This window comes from Mesoplodon bidens, assembly GCF_964165515.1.
Source record: "Mesoplodon bidens genome assembly, chromosome: 20".
Taxonomy (NCBI): domain Eukaryota; kingdom Metazoa; phylum Chordata; class Mammalia; order Artiodactyla; family Ziphiidae; genus Mesoplodon; species Mesoplodon bidens.
This window is the reverse complement of record NC_138181.1, coordinates 20,819,927-20,836,454: the sequence shown is the minus strand read 5'-3', so window position 1 is coordinate 20,836,454 and position 16,528 is coordinate 20,819,927. Positions and strand designations below refer to the sequence as shown.

The 16,528-nt window shown below is 44.0% G+C and overlaps 1 protein-coding gene across 7 annotated transcripts in view; it reads left to right on the top strand.

Moving 5' to 3' along the window:
- Nucleotides 1-16,528, top strand: part of DLC1 (DLC1 Rho GTPase activating protein) — a 408,689-nt gene that overhangs the window by 380,049 nt on the left and 12,112 nt on the right. For 5 of the 7 annotated variants that reach the window (XM_081220746.1, XM_081220747.1, XM_081220745.1 and 2 more), the window contains 4 exons: nucleotides 4,165-4,246; nucleotides 11,188-11,251; nucleotides 12,967-14,390; nucleotides 14,840-15,016. In XM_081220746.1, the coding sequence (XP_081076872.1) occupies nucleotides 4,165-4,246; nucleotides 11,188-11,251; nucleotides 12,967-14,390; nucleotides 14,840-15,016 (1,747 nt within the window). The other 2 variants (XM_081220750.1, XM_081220751.1) reach the window with 2 other exon arrangements.

Below are 16,528 nucleotides of genomic sequence, written 5' to 3'. Positions count from 1 at the left end.
TTCCTGTACCAATTTCCAGTCCTCCCTGTAATATATAAAGATCCTGTCTATCCACATGCTCTCAACCCTTGATATTGTCAGACTTTAATTTTGGCCAATCAAATGGATATAAAATGATATCTTATGGATTTTGACTGCCATTTTCCTAATTTTTAATGATAAGGCACATTTCTTTGTGTCGTCTGGCCACGTATGTTTGCTCTTCTGTGAAATATCTGTTGCCCATTTTTCCCCTGAGTTGATTGTGCTTTTTTTGATGATTTGTAAGAGCTCTTTATTCTAAATACTAAGGCTTTGTTGGTCATGTGTCATAGATATCTTTCTCCGCTCTGTCATTAGGCTTTTCACTTTTCCATAGATTGCCATTTGATGAATATTATTTCTCCTGTGTTATTCGATTTTTTAATTAAGAAAAAATGGACCTTTTTAAAAAAAACCAAGACCTAGGCTGACTTTTACTAGTTCTTCGTTTTCTCATTAGTGCTCTGGGCATCGCTGAGATGCCGAGGCTGAGGATGATGAGCACACTGAGTCTCGCTCATGCCCTGAGCCTCAGGCTGCCCAGGGTGGGCAGAGTGTGCTCTGTGCAAGGCGAGGGGAAGAGGCTGTTGATTTAAAAGGGAGGCTTATTGTTCTCTACATGAAATCATTAAGAAAAAACTACAGTTGTGAACTCGTGAGCTCTATTTTATGGGTGATTTTCAAGCCAAGGTTGGGTGGATAGTGAAGTGACTCCTACCTTGAGAATAAACGACTTCCAAGCCCTCTTCCAACTTGAGCATTCTTTGTTTCCTTAACTCTACCAAGATGACACAGCACCTGGTGTCTCTCATTCATCCATCCCTCCATCTCTCCACTCATCCATTCATCCCTCCAGCCATCCATTCAGCTAATCAACAGGCCAGTATTAATTCTGCACCAACAGGGATGCCCACCACTGTGGGAGACGCTTCATATCTTATAGAAATAAAACAGTTCATACCTCAAAGAAATTGCCAAAAATCTCAAAGAGCAAGCGTAATATTGGTTAATTTACAGTTAAAGAATACACCTTTTTTATTAGCACTTAAGAGGAAGGAGATGCTGGGAGACATTTAGCCATGATGTGACACAACTGCTGAAAGATCCAGGTTAAATTTCACCAGGGATGTTCAACTCTTCTCACAAGAAATAGTGATTTTAAAACGTGTCTTTTGCCCTTCCGTCCTTCTAGGATGATAACAAGCAGGCTGCTTCCTGTAGCAATGGCAGTGGGCTCTCAATTGGAGCTGGTGGTCACCAGCATCCTTCTTTAACGCATGAGCAAAATGCCATGAACCCATACTAAGAACGGATACAGGTTTTCAGCTTGGAAATGCTAGCGTGGTCGGCAGGGATATAGAGGGGGTGGGGGTGCTCCCCGGAAGCAAACTGGGGCGAGACCACAGAGGTCGTTTTACTTCCCTGGCTCACTCGGCTAGTTTAGTTCCTCACCTCGTTTAATAGTGCCTGTCCCTCCTCATTGTAGCCCAGACTGAACGTATGATATTTCTCCATGAAGATGGGTTTAAAATTATTTTATAGTTAGACTATGTAGAATATCTTACTCTCCCTCCATTTCAGAGAATATCTCCAATCCCTTTTTCTTTTTTTCCTTCGTCTTTCTTTTTTTTTAAGGTGTTTGGTTAACCTGCATGTTTATTATGGTGGAGTTGCTTATCCTTCCTTTGGGAGAATTTTTGACCTGTTGCCGTTTACAGCATCTCTGTCTCTCAGTAGAGCTTTGGTGGCGGTGGGGTGTGGATCAGCATTCTATTGGATTTTCAGTTCACAGCTCTACTGGAGATAAGGAAAGATAATTACATTTGCAATAGTAGTAACATGCTGTCCTTTTGTTCTCGTGTTTTGAAATTAAATTTCCTCCAATTATGTCAAGTTTGGTGTTGATTTGCTGCCAAGAAGCCCTTTCTTGTGATGTGTATGTTTGCTAAGATCCACTTCCGGTCTCTGTCTTACATCTTTCCAAATCCTAAAATGCAGACTGTATTTTCACAAGTTACATTTTGGGGTCCCTTGACATTTATAAGTCTTTTGAAGCATAAACCTGCTTTTGAAGATACTGTACATTGCTCTGAGCATTTATAATTTCTCCCCTTCATCCTACCCCTACGTGCAGGGTAGGTACACGCACACCACATGCCATCCCACTCATTCCTTGATTCCTGTTTACCTTTATTTCGGTCCTTGACAATATAAACATCCTGCCCTTAAACCCAAGCTGAAAGATTAAATCCTAACCTGAAGAACTCTGAGAAATACTGAAAAAAAAAAAAAAAAAAAAAGATGTAATTATTTCACTCTTCTCTTGAATTTAGTCCCTACCTATCCTAGAATTTTTTTTTTTTTAACAGAATTTTAAAGTTAATTTGGATCAGGAAAGTAAAATACAGCTCTGGGTACACTGAGTTAGGAATTGCTAAAATAACAGAGTTGCTTTCGCAGATGCACCTAACAGGCATGTGAACTTTATGATTTACATTTATTAAGTATTAAAAATATATTTTTTAATATCAGCTCTGTCCTTTAATACTTAGAGTGCAGGTTATCTGTTCAAAGCGAAATACGATTGCCAGAACCTTCAAACAGCTTTACAGTCTGGCTTGCTTCTATTTACTAATAGTTTACATTCACTTTAAGTCTTTGCTTTTATTGCCACCATAGTGGTGCCACTAATCATTTGCCTAAGAGACTTGGTCTATAAGGTAATGAAGAGATAAATCCTGTGATACTGAATTTTATGGATTTCTTCATAAATCTTTAGGCTCTAGCTACTTCATTGGTCTGCCTGTCTTACCATTCAGAGAACAGGATCACTAATCTACTGCCAGCCTTCAGAAAAAAGAATAGACCACAATACTCATTATGTTAGTTTTCAACATTATTTAAAAAAAAAAAAAAAAAAGGTACTCATAAGTGTAGTCTCTGGAAAACAGATGACCAAGAATAAGGAGCTCCATGCCATCCTGTAAAACCAATGATCCTAAGTTAGAAGCCATAAAAACATAAGCGACAGTCATGTGCTCCCTAGTCAACCCCAGAACTAGAACATTGTTAGCTACTTGCATCTCCCAAACTACCAATAGCGATGTCTGTTTCAGTATGCAGCATTAGCCATTTGGGGGGCCAAAGCGATTTTTTGGTTCTGTTAATCCTGGTGTCCTGCAGTGCTCTTATTTTGCCTATCCCTGACCCACAGAGTTGCATAGCAGGACTCTTCCTCATGATATTGTATAAGCATTTTACTAGGAAGGCCCGTTATTTACCCCAAGTGCTTGGAACACCAAAGAGGGATAACTTGCTTTTATCTAGTGGCACTTCCAGAGCTGTTGCAAATTTCCACACAGGTGCTGCTGGTCTTCTTCCTCCCTACTCTTCCTGGAGTGTATTTATCAACAAGGGACAGAAAAGGGAATTCTTTGATTGAGTTGACTTTTCCCCCCTTTTTGCTTTTCGATTTTAATATAACTTACGCGTTCTTAGAGTAGTGAACTCTTCCAAGGATGAAAGGATTTGGGATTCTATTGTTCTACAGCTGCTTTAGAGCTGGCCTTTTGTTTTAGTGGGAGTTATATAAACTCCTGAAAAGCCATATGGAAGTGCTAGTATTTGTTTAAAAATAGCACAGCCTTAATTCTCGTTAGCTTTTGATGTCATGCAAATGGTTGGATTCCATTGACAACTACCATAGTTCTCTAGATCTTTCCTTGGCCCGGTTTTCTGTGACCTCTTCCCTGATCAAATGTGAGCAAAGACACACATGGGAGGGAAAAAACAGCCACGTTACCGTGAACATCCTTCTGGTATTCATTCTGGTTTAAATTATAATTTACATAGCAGAGGTCTGTTGCCTGCTGATGTGTTTAAAGGTGGAACAGTGTTTGAACCACTTATCTTTGACAACAGATAATTTGACTCTGCAGACCACTTTATTCCAAGCTCCTTTAGGACAGTGATGAAATTGTCTTAAGCTGCTTTACATACCCACAGCACTTGACAGGGAGTGAAGTGTCCTGCAAACAGTAAGTATTCAATAAATTACCTTGTTTTCTTCCCTCTGCTAAGCTGGGCTGGATTGGCAAGAGCTTGGGTGCTCAATAAACGTATTTGTTTTTATTTTTCTTATAGATCTCCTGTTCCCCATTGATATTTCCTTGGTCAAGAGAGAGCATGATTTTTTGGACAGAGATGCTATTGAGGCTTTATGCAGGTAAAAGGAAATGTTTTGAGTGTTTTCTTTCTCTTTTCTTCTTTTTAAAGAACATAGTACTTATCATTGATGAGATGGCTTTTGTTCTGAATATGTCAGGGTTTTGATCCGTAAATGGATATAGTGATTTACTTCATTATAAATCATAGGCCTTTTGATTAGAATAAGTAACTTCCTGTCATTTAGTATTGCCCTTCAAATAGCACTGTCCTGGGATGTGCTCATACGACTGCTGGAGCAGATAATGTCCGGGAAGTTTGGAAACTTGGAATAGGGGGGTTAAGGCAGTGCAGTTGACTGTGCAGTCCCAGCCAGGTACCCTCACTGAGTCAGAGCCGCTGTTGTATTGAATGGAAATGACGCTCAGAGGGACAGATGGAAGTAGGGGCTGTGGCAGACTAGAGGCAGGAGGGCCGTTGCTTGAATTCCAGGAAAGCATTTCCGCAACTCTTCAGCTTCCCCAGGCACACCATCCTAACAGTAGGGTTAACTAAGGCTGTAATGTAACTCAGCACAGGCTTTAACATCAAGTAGACAGGCATCCATCAAAGGAGCATTGATGGGAAATGTGAACAAAACTGTTCAGAAACCCACGTTCATGGTGCTGGTGGATCTTCAGGCTAAGGAGCATCTTGGAGGGTTTAACGAAATGGAAGTAATAAAAACACGCAGCAGAAAATGACAGGACACTGGCACTCCTCTCTGATTCTTCATGACACATTATTCATTTTAAGTTAATCATCCTTTGAATTTTTCTCAAAACCTATAAGCCATCAAAGCTGAACTCTGGAGAAAAAAAATTATACATGGACAAAATTCACTTGTCGATTTGATCATAAAATTAAAACAATTTTCTTTTAATTTCAAAATTAATTTTAACTTGGCAAAACATCATTAAGGTTGAATGGCACCCAGGATTTATTTCCCCTTTATAGGCAAAGAAAGCAGTTGTAGCTTTGTGAAAGTACTATTTTTGCCTCTCTTATGTAATACAGTGTTTTTTGAAGCACTTAATTTAAGCAGGGGTTTTAGGGGAAGATAGGTAGGATGTTTAGAATGGAGTAATAGACTAGTTCTCCTGGCTTAAGAAAGAAAAAAATGTCACATTAACCACAGAAATACTGTCACTTTTCAAATTCAATGGAATGATTGCTTAGAAATGTCCAGGGTTTGTACACTTTTTCTGGAAGAAACTTAATTCCAACTCCCCACCCCACTCCCTAGAGTGTAATATCATAGCTATGTCATCTGGAATGAAAAAATTTCACCAACACAGTTTAGGAGGGAAAGAGTCTGCATCTGGAATATAAACTACTCCAGACATTTTTGAAATGTTTGAATGCTTAGCTGTGGAGCAGAATTAATTTCTTTTCAGTTCATCATTGGTGATAATGCATAGAGATGACATCACTCCTAAGATGTAACCTAGGAAATATTTACTAGGTTACCGCATCAGATCATCCATTTCACACATTTCAAGCTACTTAGTGAGCGTGCCCTCTGAACAGCAGCAACAGCTTAGGAATTCCTGGGTTATAAAAATATCACTGCAGCATTGCAGCCCAAAGGATTGTGATTAGATTCTTGAATTTCTTTCTTTTTTTTTTTTTTTAAATATCAGTTTGAAATGTAGTTACCCTGTTCTGGGGATAAGGGCATCCTCCGTACTTTGTGATTTGCACTGGCTACACTGGCTCTTAGCGCCATCAGAGAAGCTGCCTCCCATTAAAAGGAGTAAGTCTATACTCTTAGATCTTTTGTGAAAAGAAAAGCCTGAAAACGACTAGACCTTGATCTCTTTGGATTCTGCAAGTGTATTCTGATTCGGCTTCAGTTTCTCTTATGTGTAGAATAATATCTCATAGGTTAAGTGTAAGAAGGAAATGCAGTGATGGATGTCAAGTGCTTTAAAAATTATTAGGCCTAAAACCGACACCCAGAGTTGAGTATGTGGAGAAAGGCTTGAGGTTGGGTTCAGAATTCACAGGAACAGTCATCAGCTTGTTTGTAATGGAAAACCCAAGGTCTCTTGTCCACGTGTTCGCATAAATAGACTTCTCATGGCAAATGATTTTCCTTCAAGGGGGCTAAACAAATGTTCTGAAGAAAAAGGTGGGGACAGGCATCTTCCCTGAAAATGCACTACAGGTCCTGAGCTGTCAGCAGAGTAGTTGAGGATACTTGTTTAACTGATGATGTGATATTCATCTCATCTGCTAGACTGGCCTCTTCCATGTACTCTCTCAGCCCATGAAATTCAAAGGGCCAGCTAATCTTGAATCTACAGTGTTGTTTGAAATTTTGCCTTGTCATTTGTCAAGCTTTTTCCTAGACGGATGGACTTTTTTGTAGACCTCCATCTTTTGCCTTGTTGAAATATTTTGAGCAGTTGATTTTAAATATATACGGTAATATAGTTACAAAAACACAACTGAAAAGTTTTACCTTAATAAAATATTATTAAATATTTAATTTTTTACTTTAAGTAAAACTTTTTTTTTTTTTTTTTGCGGTACGTGGGCCTCTCACTGTTGTGGCCTCTCCCGTTGCGGAGCACAGGCTCCGGACGCGCAGGCCCAGCGGCCATGGCTCACGGGCCCAGCCACTCCGCGGCATGCGGGATCCCCCCAGACCGGGGCACGAACCCGCGTCCCCTGCATCGGCAGGCGGACTCCCAACCACTGCGCCACCAGGGAAGCCCTAAGTAAAACTTTTTTAGATTTGTTTTGAACAAAATAATTCTTACATGGTTTCTCTTTCCTGCCACCCCCCTACCCCAGCCTCCCCCCACACACACGTATGAAGTACTCCCATGTACACACTAGTATACGCTCCCATGTTCTGCTTAATGATTATTATAAACATTCATGTACTTATAACTTTTGCAGATCTTAAAGCTCCTTTGGTCAAAAATCTGGTAGGAGCTGATCTCTTAAAATAGTCTACTTAGAGCAGAAAACTTGTAGCTTAATGTTTTCTTGAGAATATTAATGATACTGTCTTCAATAGTTTGTAATGACCAAAAGTTGTAAGTATGCAACTACTAGATTTTTTGGATTTAGAATGCTAACCAACATTCTTACACACACACTTGTAAGGGGTAAATGTACTTGTTTCCTTGGAGAGATTGGCTTTTGTCCCAATCTTGCTAGCTTTGCTGTATAATCCAACCCTGATGATAAGGCCCAGATTCTGAGAGTATCACATTCAGTATTAATACTGGGGGAGTAATTCGCTTGTCTTGAAGCGTATACAGGTGATAATGCAAACTGTGACCAACTCTTTACAGTACCTTTTATGAAATGTTCTTTCTCTTTATAGCTTCTGAAAAATATCCCATCTCGCTATCTTCCTTTGGGATTACAACTGACTCCTATGAGTACAGCAAAGAATTATGCAAATAAGGTGATAATCATGTAATGACAAATAGATATCCGTAGTATCATCTCCAGTCTGCACTTTATTGTAAAACAGCCCTTGAAGTGCCTAAGCTCTGTGAAGCAGCCCGCCACATAGTAGATTTCAACTACGTTACTGTTTTGGTCCTATTAAAAGAAAAGCAATTGCATTCATTCCAAGAAAATATCTTTAAGGATTGGAACAACTTTTATTTGTCAGGTCTACTCGGGAAATCGTTCCTTTTTCCTTTCTCACCTCCCTTCTGCTTTCCCTGTTTTCACTTGGAATACGTGAGGCCCAGGTCCCTGCCGGCCATGCTTTTATCAGGGCGCTTGCAGCCCCCTCCAGCAAAGCTCTTGAACCTTTGATGGCTCACCCTGTGCTCCCTCCCCTGTCAGAGCAGAGTACAAGTTGCCCAGCAGATAAGACTGACACATTCCTGAGGAGCTGAGCCAGTGAGGGCCCTGTGGGGTGGGAAAGGCCAGGGCTTCTGGACGGACGGTGGGAGATACCAGTGGAGGGAGCCATACTTAGGACAGAAGCTGCTCTCATGCATTATCCTGATTAACATTTATTTTAGGAAGGAATGCAGAAGATATTGGTTTTTGTTTGTTTGTTTGTTTGTTTGTTTGTTTTTGCGGTACGCGGGCCTCTCACTGTTGCGGCCCCTACCCTTGCGGAGCACAGGCTCCGGACGCGCAGGCACAGCGGCCATGGCTCACGGGCCCAGCCGCTCCACGGCATGTGGGATCTTCCCGGACTGGGGCACGAACCCACGTCCCCTGCATCGGCAGGCGGACTCTCAACCACTGCGCCACCAGGGAAGCCCCAGAAGATATTGTTTTTGAGGGCCAGAGCCACCATGTTTTAGTCATGTGGCCTTGGACAAGGTTTGTGTCCACTCCAAGCCCCCATTTCCTCATCTATAAAATGAAGATAAATAGTAATATCTCTACCATAGGGTTCTTGTGAGGATCAAGACGAAATCACACACATGAGGCTCCAGGCACAATGCCTGACCTAGAACGCAGCCCCGACTCGGCAAGCCAGAGCTACTCCCTCGTGTCTGTAACGTCTCTAAATCGGTAACATCCCACCACTTTGGAGGTTCCTAGGGGTCAAATGAATCCCACGGAGACCTCGGGGAATAACTTCTGGGCTTCAGTTTCGAAGCGCCATTAGCTTGGTGCTACGGATAGAAAAAGGTAACACTGACCTTTACAAAAATGACCTCCTTGGCCCTTTCTGTTGGACTCAAATCTGGAGCTTGTGAAGCAAGTCCCTCCCCCACCCCTACAGGCATCCACGCCTAGTAAACTGGGTTATAAACACCCCTCAAGCATTACAGCCCAAATGATGTCAAGTGGGTATTTGATTACAGGTTTGATTAATGAAACCCAGACCTAAGACTAGCTGTGACCCTCCCGATTCTTTAAATCTGAAAAACATTTGAGAACTAAAACACTGTGGGTAGGGGCTTCTCTGGTGGCGCAGCAGTTGAGAGTCCGCCTGCCGATGCAGGGGACACGGGTTCGTGCCCCGGTCTGGGAAGATCCCACATGCCGCAGAGCGGCTGGGCCCGTGAGCCATGGCCGCTGAGCCTGTGCGTCCGGAGCCTGTGCTCCGCAACGGGAGAGGCCACAACAGTGAGAGGCCCGCATACCGCAAAAAAAAAAAAAAAAAAAAAAAAACACTGTGGGTAGAAGTCATTTAAGTAATGAATGCCCCTTAAAAAGGGACTTTAGGGCCTCCCTGGTGGTGCAGTGGTTGAGAGTCCGCCTGCCGATGCAGGGGAAACGGGTTCGTGCCCCGGTCTGGGAGGATCCCACATGCCACGGAGCGGCTGGGCCCGTGAGCCATGGCCGCTGGGCCTGTGCGTCCGGAGTCTGTGCTCCGCAACGGGAGAGGCCACAACAGTGAGAGGCCCGCATACCGCAAAAAAAAAAAAAAAAAAAAGGGACTTTATATCCACTCGTTTTAATGTCTGTGGATTTTTTTTTTCGTTATTTGTTTTCTTTCCCTTTCCATCATGAGAGAGAATTTTCCTGAACATAGGTGCTCTGGGTTATCTTTGTTTATCCTATAAGCAGGCTACCACATAATCTATGAAATCAAAGGCAGTCTTATCAGCAGGCAAAAATACTTTCTACCTTCCTGCATCCAAGTTGTTAGACAGGCTGCAAGAACAGGATCAGAAAGATAGAGCCTTGAAGAGGGCTCATGGTCAGTTTGAGTTTGTGTGAATTAAATGCGCTTGTCCTGTGGAATTGGAAGAATTGCAATCTTAGGAAAAATTGGAAAACTGATGGTACCAGACAGCAGATAGGTTAAAGGTCCATTTGAGGAAGACTAAGTGATGATCATCTGGAAGATGTTAGAAAGAATTGGGGCTTTAAAAGCTGTCCTTCAGACTTTTACGTGCCATCTATTCCTGCACATGTAAAGGGCTTCTTTTTTTCAGCTATTTCATTACTTACCAGTGAGGTGGGTTTTGTTTTGTTTTTTTTAAGTAGTTCATTTTCAGTGAAGCTAAATTACTTTCCTAATTTTAAATTATTACTCTTTGGCAGGGGTAAAAAATATTCAGAGTAAAAATGTGACTCCCGTTCCAAAGAAGAATCGATTCAAGTGCTTATGTTTGAACTCTTAAAGATATTCACCCTTGAAGCTGAAGTATACAAATTTTTTTTTTTTTTTTTTTTTTTTTTCTTTTTGCGGTATGCGGGCCCCTCACCGCTGTGGCCTCTCCCGTTGCGGAGCACAGGCTCCGGACGCGCAGGCCCAGCGGCCATGGCTCACGGGCCCAGCCGCTCCGCGGCATATGGGATCCTCCCAGACCGGGGCACGAACCCGTATCCCCTGCATCGGCAGGCGGACTCTCAACCACTGCGCCACCAGGGAGGCCCTACAAATTTTTTAATTAGTCATTTGTGCTGTTGCTGCGACTATACCATGCATTATCCTATCCTGTATGGGAAGTTGTAAAAAAGAATTGGGTGTTAAAGAGGGCTCAAATTTCTATACAGAACTTACTGCATTTTTTAACAGGCTGTCTAAGGTTATTATTTGTCAGAGATTATTTTTATATTTGGATTTTGATTTGAGATAGAATACACTTTATTTACCAAAAACTCTGCTTGGTTCCTTGTTCATGTTTCTATTTCTGTGAAAGAAGACATCACTGCCTTTTATTTCTTGGCACCGGGTGGAGATACCTAATGACTCAACCTAGGGGTTGTTGAAAGAATAACTGTCCTCATTGAGGGTTGTTTGTTCTGTGAGGAATAAGAGGCACCGGAGAGAAGCACCACAGTGTGCCATTTTACTATAAAATAGTAATATTAAATTTAAATGAGAAAACTTGTGAAACATAAATATTTTTAAACTATTCACTTTTTAAAGAAGTTTCAAGTACTCTTCTATATTACAGATATTAATGGATTCAAAGAAACTCGATTAAACACGTCAGCTGTTTGGAAAAAATATTTATCCACCCATCAGTGGTTTCCTGTCTCTGCTAATGTTATTTCTTTGCTCTGTAGGCGTCTGAATACTTTAAACAAATGCGCGGTGATGAAGTTGGAAATTAGTCCTCATCGGAAGAGAGTGAGTATATAAAATGTATAGCATGGTGGGAGGAAAGGGGGCAGGTCAAAAACTGGGTTATGAACTTTGCGATCGATTTTGTCTCTCAAACTCTTACTTCCGTGGTCCAAAAATATCGACATTTTAAATGTTATAATCCAGTCAGGTTTACCAAAAGCTGTGTGGCCTTAAGTAGTTGAAACCAAGAGCTGCAGCCAGCCAATAAATTGTGTCTTGCCTGCTGTTTTTGATCTGAGAAGATCATCTGTGATTTTTGCCTCATTAGCTCAATACCTGTGACATATTAAACGGATGAGGCTTAAGGAATTCCGGTGGATTTTGCATTGCCTCCTTACAGAAATTAAAGCTGAAGTTCTTGGGAACTCTGTCTTCCCATATGTAACAGTAACTGTGTTTTGAAGCTGTAGGGATGGCAATGAAGGCTGGCTGGTAGGATATGGAAGAATAATAGAGATTTGGAGGGAGAAAAGGAATTAGAGGAGGAAGAGGGAGGGCAGGAAATCCCACACATTCTAGTGCAATGGTGGCACATAACCGATTCAGATGGTATTTTCTTCTGCGTATGAAATGTGAGGACGCCTTACGAGATCTTAGGAGAAGAGGTGGGTGTAGTAGTGGGAGTGAGTGTCACAAATTAGAGTAAACAGGAGTAAGTTTGGTCAAAGAACATATTTCTGACTGTTCAGAGTACCCATTTTAATTATCTAACCTACAGCAAGTTGCCTCCTTGGGGGAGTTAAACCTTTTAAACAAATGAGCTGGAACCTCACACCCGCTGAGCTGTGGAGAGGAGCCTGCAAGTCAGCCTTTAATGCTCTCCTCTCACTGTCCTGGGAAACTCTGGTCTCAGGAGATTCTCCACACCAGTGGGAAGGACATGCGTCACACTGAACTGTGCCTTTTGATAGCCCGCCTCAAGGGCTTTGATGCAGTAGGTCTGTCACACGGTGACCCTGAGCCCCACCAGTAAATCAGGCATCGTCAGCGGAGATGTCACTGTGTGTTTGTGAACGTTACGTGCTGTCAGGACTGGGTATTTGTGAAGGCTTGTTAAAAGGCTGGAGCACGTCTGAGGTTGAAACGTCACAGGACACTTGTGGCGTTAACTCTGGTTCCCGTGTTGGTGGGGGAGGGAACGAAAAGGAACAGGTAAGAGGCTGAGAAGTACCCACTGACCCACTGAAGAGACGGGATGGCTCACCTTGCTTTGCGTCTCCATTAATCTGTTAGAGGAGATCGTGTGTACTTTTAGGGGAGCTAGAGATTTCGGGTACCCATCTTCTTAAAGTGTTTGAAAACCACCATTTTAATTGCAGAAGGGAATATAAACACATACTATCAACAGACAGCAAAATTAAAGGCAGACCAGAGGGAGTCCTACCCACTGCTAACTCCAGTTCAAAATATTTTACATGCCTGGAATTTTCACAGATCTCAGAGGTTTCCTCTGTGAGCAATTAAAGAGCAGCCTATAGATCCCACCGTTTCCATTAAATAACTCCTATTTAGCTTGAAACACATGGTCAGGCTTTTTCCTGTTAAATTCTTTGCATACATCTTGGTTATTTTTTTAAAATAATAAAATGAAGATGCAAGGGGGCAAGTGACACAGCTGGCGTTATGATCAGTCTCCTGGCCCCTGGCCCTTGGTGCACATACTGCCCCCTGCGGCCTGCCAGTCCCAGAGGATGAGCAGTTCCATTCTGTCTCTGCAGAGTGAGGATTCGGACGAGGATGAGCCTTGTGCAATAAGTGCCAAATGGACTTTCCAGAGGGACAGCAAGAGGTGGTCCCGGCTTGAAGAGTTCGATGTCTTTTCTCCAAAGCAGGACCCCGTCCCTGGGTCCCCAGACGATCCCCACCTGAAGAACGCCCCCAGCCGTGAAAGCGTGCTGACGGACCTCAGCGAGCGCCAGGAGGTGGCTTCTGTCCGCAGCCTCAGCAGCACCAGCAGCCTCGCCACGCAAGCGACCCACCTCGGGGGCTCGGCGACGGCCCGGACTAACTCCATCACCAGTGTCTGCTCCTCCGGCACCTTCGTAGGCAACGATGACTCTTTCTGCAGCCTGCCCTCTCCCAAGGAACTGTCCAGCTTCAGCTTTAGTGTGAAAGGCCACGAGAAGAACACCAAGTCCAAGACGCACAGCCTGCTGAAACGCATGGAGAGCCTGAAGCTCAAGGGCTCCCACCACAGCAAGCACAAGGTGCCGTCCAAGCTGGGGCTGATCATCAGCGGGCCCATCCTGCAGGAGGGGGTGGACGAAGAGAAGCTCAAGCAGCTGAACTGCGTGGAGATCTCCGCCCTCAACGGCAACCGCATCAACGTCCCCGTGGTGCGGAAGAGGAGCGTCTCCAACTCCACGCAGACGAGCAGCAGCAGCAGCCAGTCCGAGACCAGCAGCAACGTCAGCACGCCCAGTCCCGTCACCAGGACCCGGAGCCTCAGTGCCTGCAACAAGCGGGGAGGCATGTACCTAGAGGGCTTCGATCCGTTCAATCAGTCCACGTTCAACAACGTTATGGAACAGAACTTTAAAAACTGCGAGAGCTACCCGGAGGACGCGGTGTTCTACATCCCAGAAGATCACAAGCCTGGCACTTTCCCCAAAGCCCTCTCCAATGGCAACTTCTCTCCCTCAGGGAATAACAGCTCTGTGAACTGGAGGACTGGAAGCTTCCACGGCCCTGGCCATATCAGCCTGAGGAGGGAAAACAGCAGCGACAGCCCCAAGGAACTTAAGAGACGCAATTCCTCGAGCTCCATGACCAGCCGCCTCAGTATCTATGACAACGTGCCCGGCTCCATCCTCTATTCCAGTTCCGGTGACCTGGCCGACCTGGAGAACGAGGACATCTTCCCCGAGCTGGACGACATCCTCTACCACGTGAAGGGGATGCAGAGGATAGTCAACCAGTGGTCGGAGAAATTTTCAGACGAGGGAGACTCAGACTCGGCCCTGGACTCGGTCTCTCCATGCCCGTCCTCTCCCAAGCAGATCCACCTGGACGTGGACAATGACCGAGCCACCCCCAGCGACCTGGACAGCACGGGCAACTCACTGAACGAACCCGAGGAGCCCTCAGACATCCCGGAAAGGAGGGATTCTGGGGTCGGGGCCTCCCTGACCAGGTCCAGCAGGTAAGAGCTTTTCTTCCCTTCTCCACCCAGTTTGAGGAGGAGGGGTCAGAGGAGGCTGCTTCTGCTTGTTGCGTAGGGAGATGGGAATAAGTCCGGCATTCACAGCGGGGAAATCCTACCACCCTAAAAGAGTGAACACTGTTCAGTGGGTACCAGAGCCTCAGTTTGGGAAGATGAATGAAGTAAGTTCTGTGGATGGATGGTACGGATGGTTGTACAACACTGTGGGTGTACTTAATACTTAATGTATTTAACTGTGCTCTAAAAGTGGTTGACAGTAAATTTTATGTTATATATATTTTACCACAGGGGGAAAAAAAAAGACTGAAATGGAAGTTGAGTCTTCTCAGTTCCTAATATAAGAGGCCAGTGAGCGGCCCACTGCTGACTCTGCATCGACCCATTAAAAAGCTTTCATACTCACTCACATTCCCCTCCTTCTCTCGCAGGCACAGGCTGAGATGGCACAGTTTCCAGAGCTCTCATCGGCCCAGCTTAAACTCTGTATCGCTGCAGATTAACTGCCAGTCTGTGGCCCAGATGAACCTGCTGCAGAAATACTCCCTCCTGAAGTTAACCGCCCTGCTGGAGAAATACACGCCTTCTAATAAGCATGGTTTTAGCTGGTAAGGGTTCAAACTGTCCAGTGAAAATGTTCTCAACCAATGCTGTCCCAACACTGAGGATAGAACAGTTGCATCCTGTATCTTTCGTCCATCACCCTAATGCAGTCAGTTTCTGCATTCTTGAGGCTACATTTGACACTGCTTAAGCCAATACAGCTTTAGGGAATTTCCGTCAGGGTTGGTTGAGTTTTCAGTGCTCTGAGTAGCAAATCGCCGGTCGATGGGATGAGAATGCTCTACTGTTCCAGCTCATCGCCCAGGCGCTTCCTTCCCAGTGGTGGGAATAGCCCACCACAGGCAGATACACGTACAGGATCAGATCATAATTTGGAAGGAGGGGAAGAAAACTGTTTAGACCATGAGGTGTTATGAGACCAACTTTGAAATGCTTCGTGTACAGTACCTGGTTTTGTACCCCTCTTTGTGCACATTTTGAGAAATCATTTTTGATGTGTTTGCAACATCACAAAAATCTACCTGAGCTAAAGAGTTTAGTTTTGTTTTTTCCAACAGACTCTTAAGCAGTGGATAATCATTTTAAGGAATTCACCACTCTAAGATATCATAGACTAACATAATATACGAAGATAAAATTTATTGAGCTGTCCATACTTTCAAAAGTATGGCCCTTGGTGTGTATAGTGTGAGATGTAGACTGTCGGGCTGGATGGGTCATGGATAGGACCCATTATGTGCATATTTTAATTTTTCTACTGAGTGCAAAGCAGAGAAATGTCTCTACACTGACATCCCAGCGCATTTTGCAGTGTCAGCTGGGTATCCTTAAGTCTTTTCACCAGTCTAAGTGTTCATTATCCAGTTGCACAGTTACCGCTCTTTATAAAAATGGAGAAGTGGCCCAATTCATGAGTAGCGCTCGGTAGCAAGCCGGAGAGTCAGCGGAGCAATGTAACCCTTCTCTCTCCAGCTCCGCCCCTCCTTGGGACTCATAGTGAGGTTAACTTCGGCATCAAAGCATCTCCTGTTCAAAGGCTGTTATTATGTGAGCCCTGCTAAATACAGAAGTTGTTTGTTCTGAATGACAGAAATAAGTATTGACTGGTTTATCCCCACATGCTTCAGATTCTCGGTGGAGATCGTAATGTGTTCCTTGCACATTCCGCCACTGGGCTTTTCTCCCCCGACAAAGCGAGTATTATGCACACTTATAGCTGTGATACCATATACTTAACTGTATGGAAACACACATTTGGCTGTGTGCTTCAGTTTTACCTTTCCTTGAGCTATAAACAGTAACACGCCTTGGCTGTGGGGTAAGCACTCAAAAGTCAAGGCAGTCTGCCTTGCGCCGTGTTCCTCTGTGCTTCGAGTCAGGGTTTCCCGGCTGGCTATTTAAAACTGCATACTTTACGTTCTCATTTCTGGGTTGCCCCCACCAGCACCACCGAACCCTCAAGAATCTGAAAGTCCATAATACCTCCTGGGTTCTGGTCAGTTTTTCCAGTGAGTCCAAACCAAATGTTAAAGCCTCGCATTGTGGGATCCACGGAG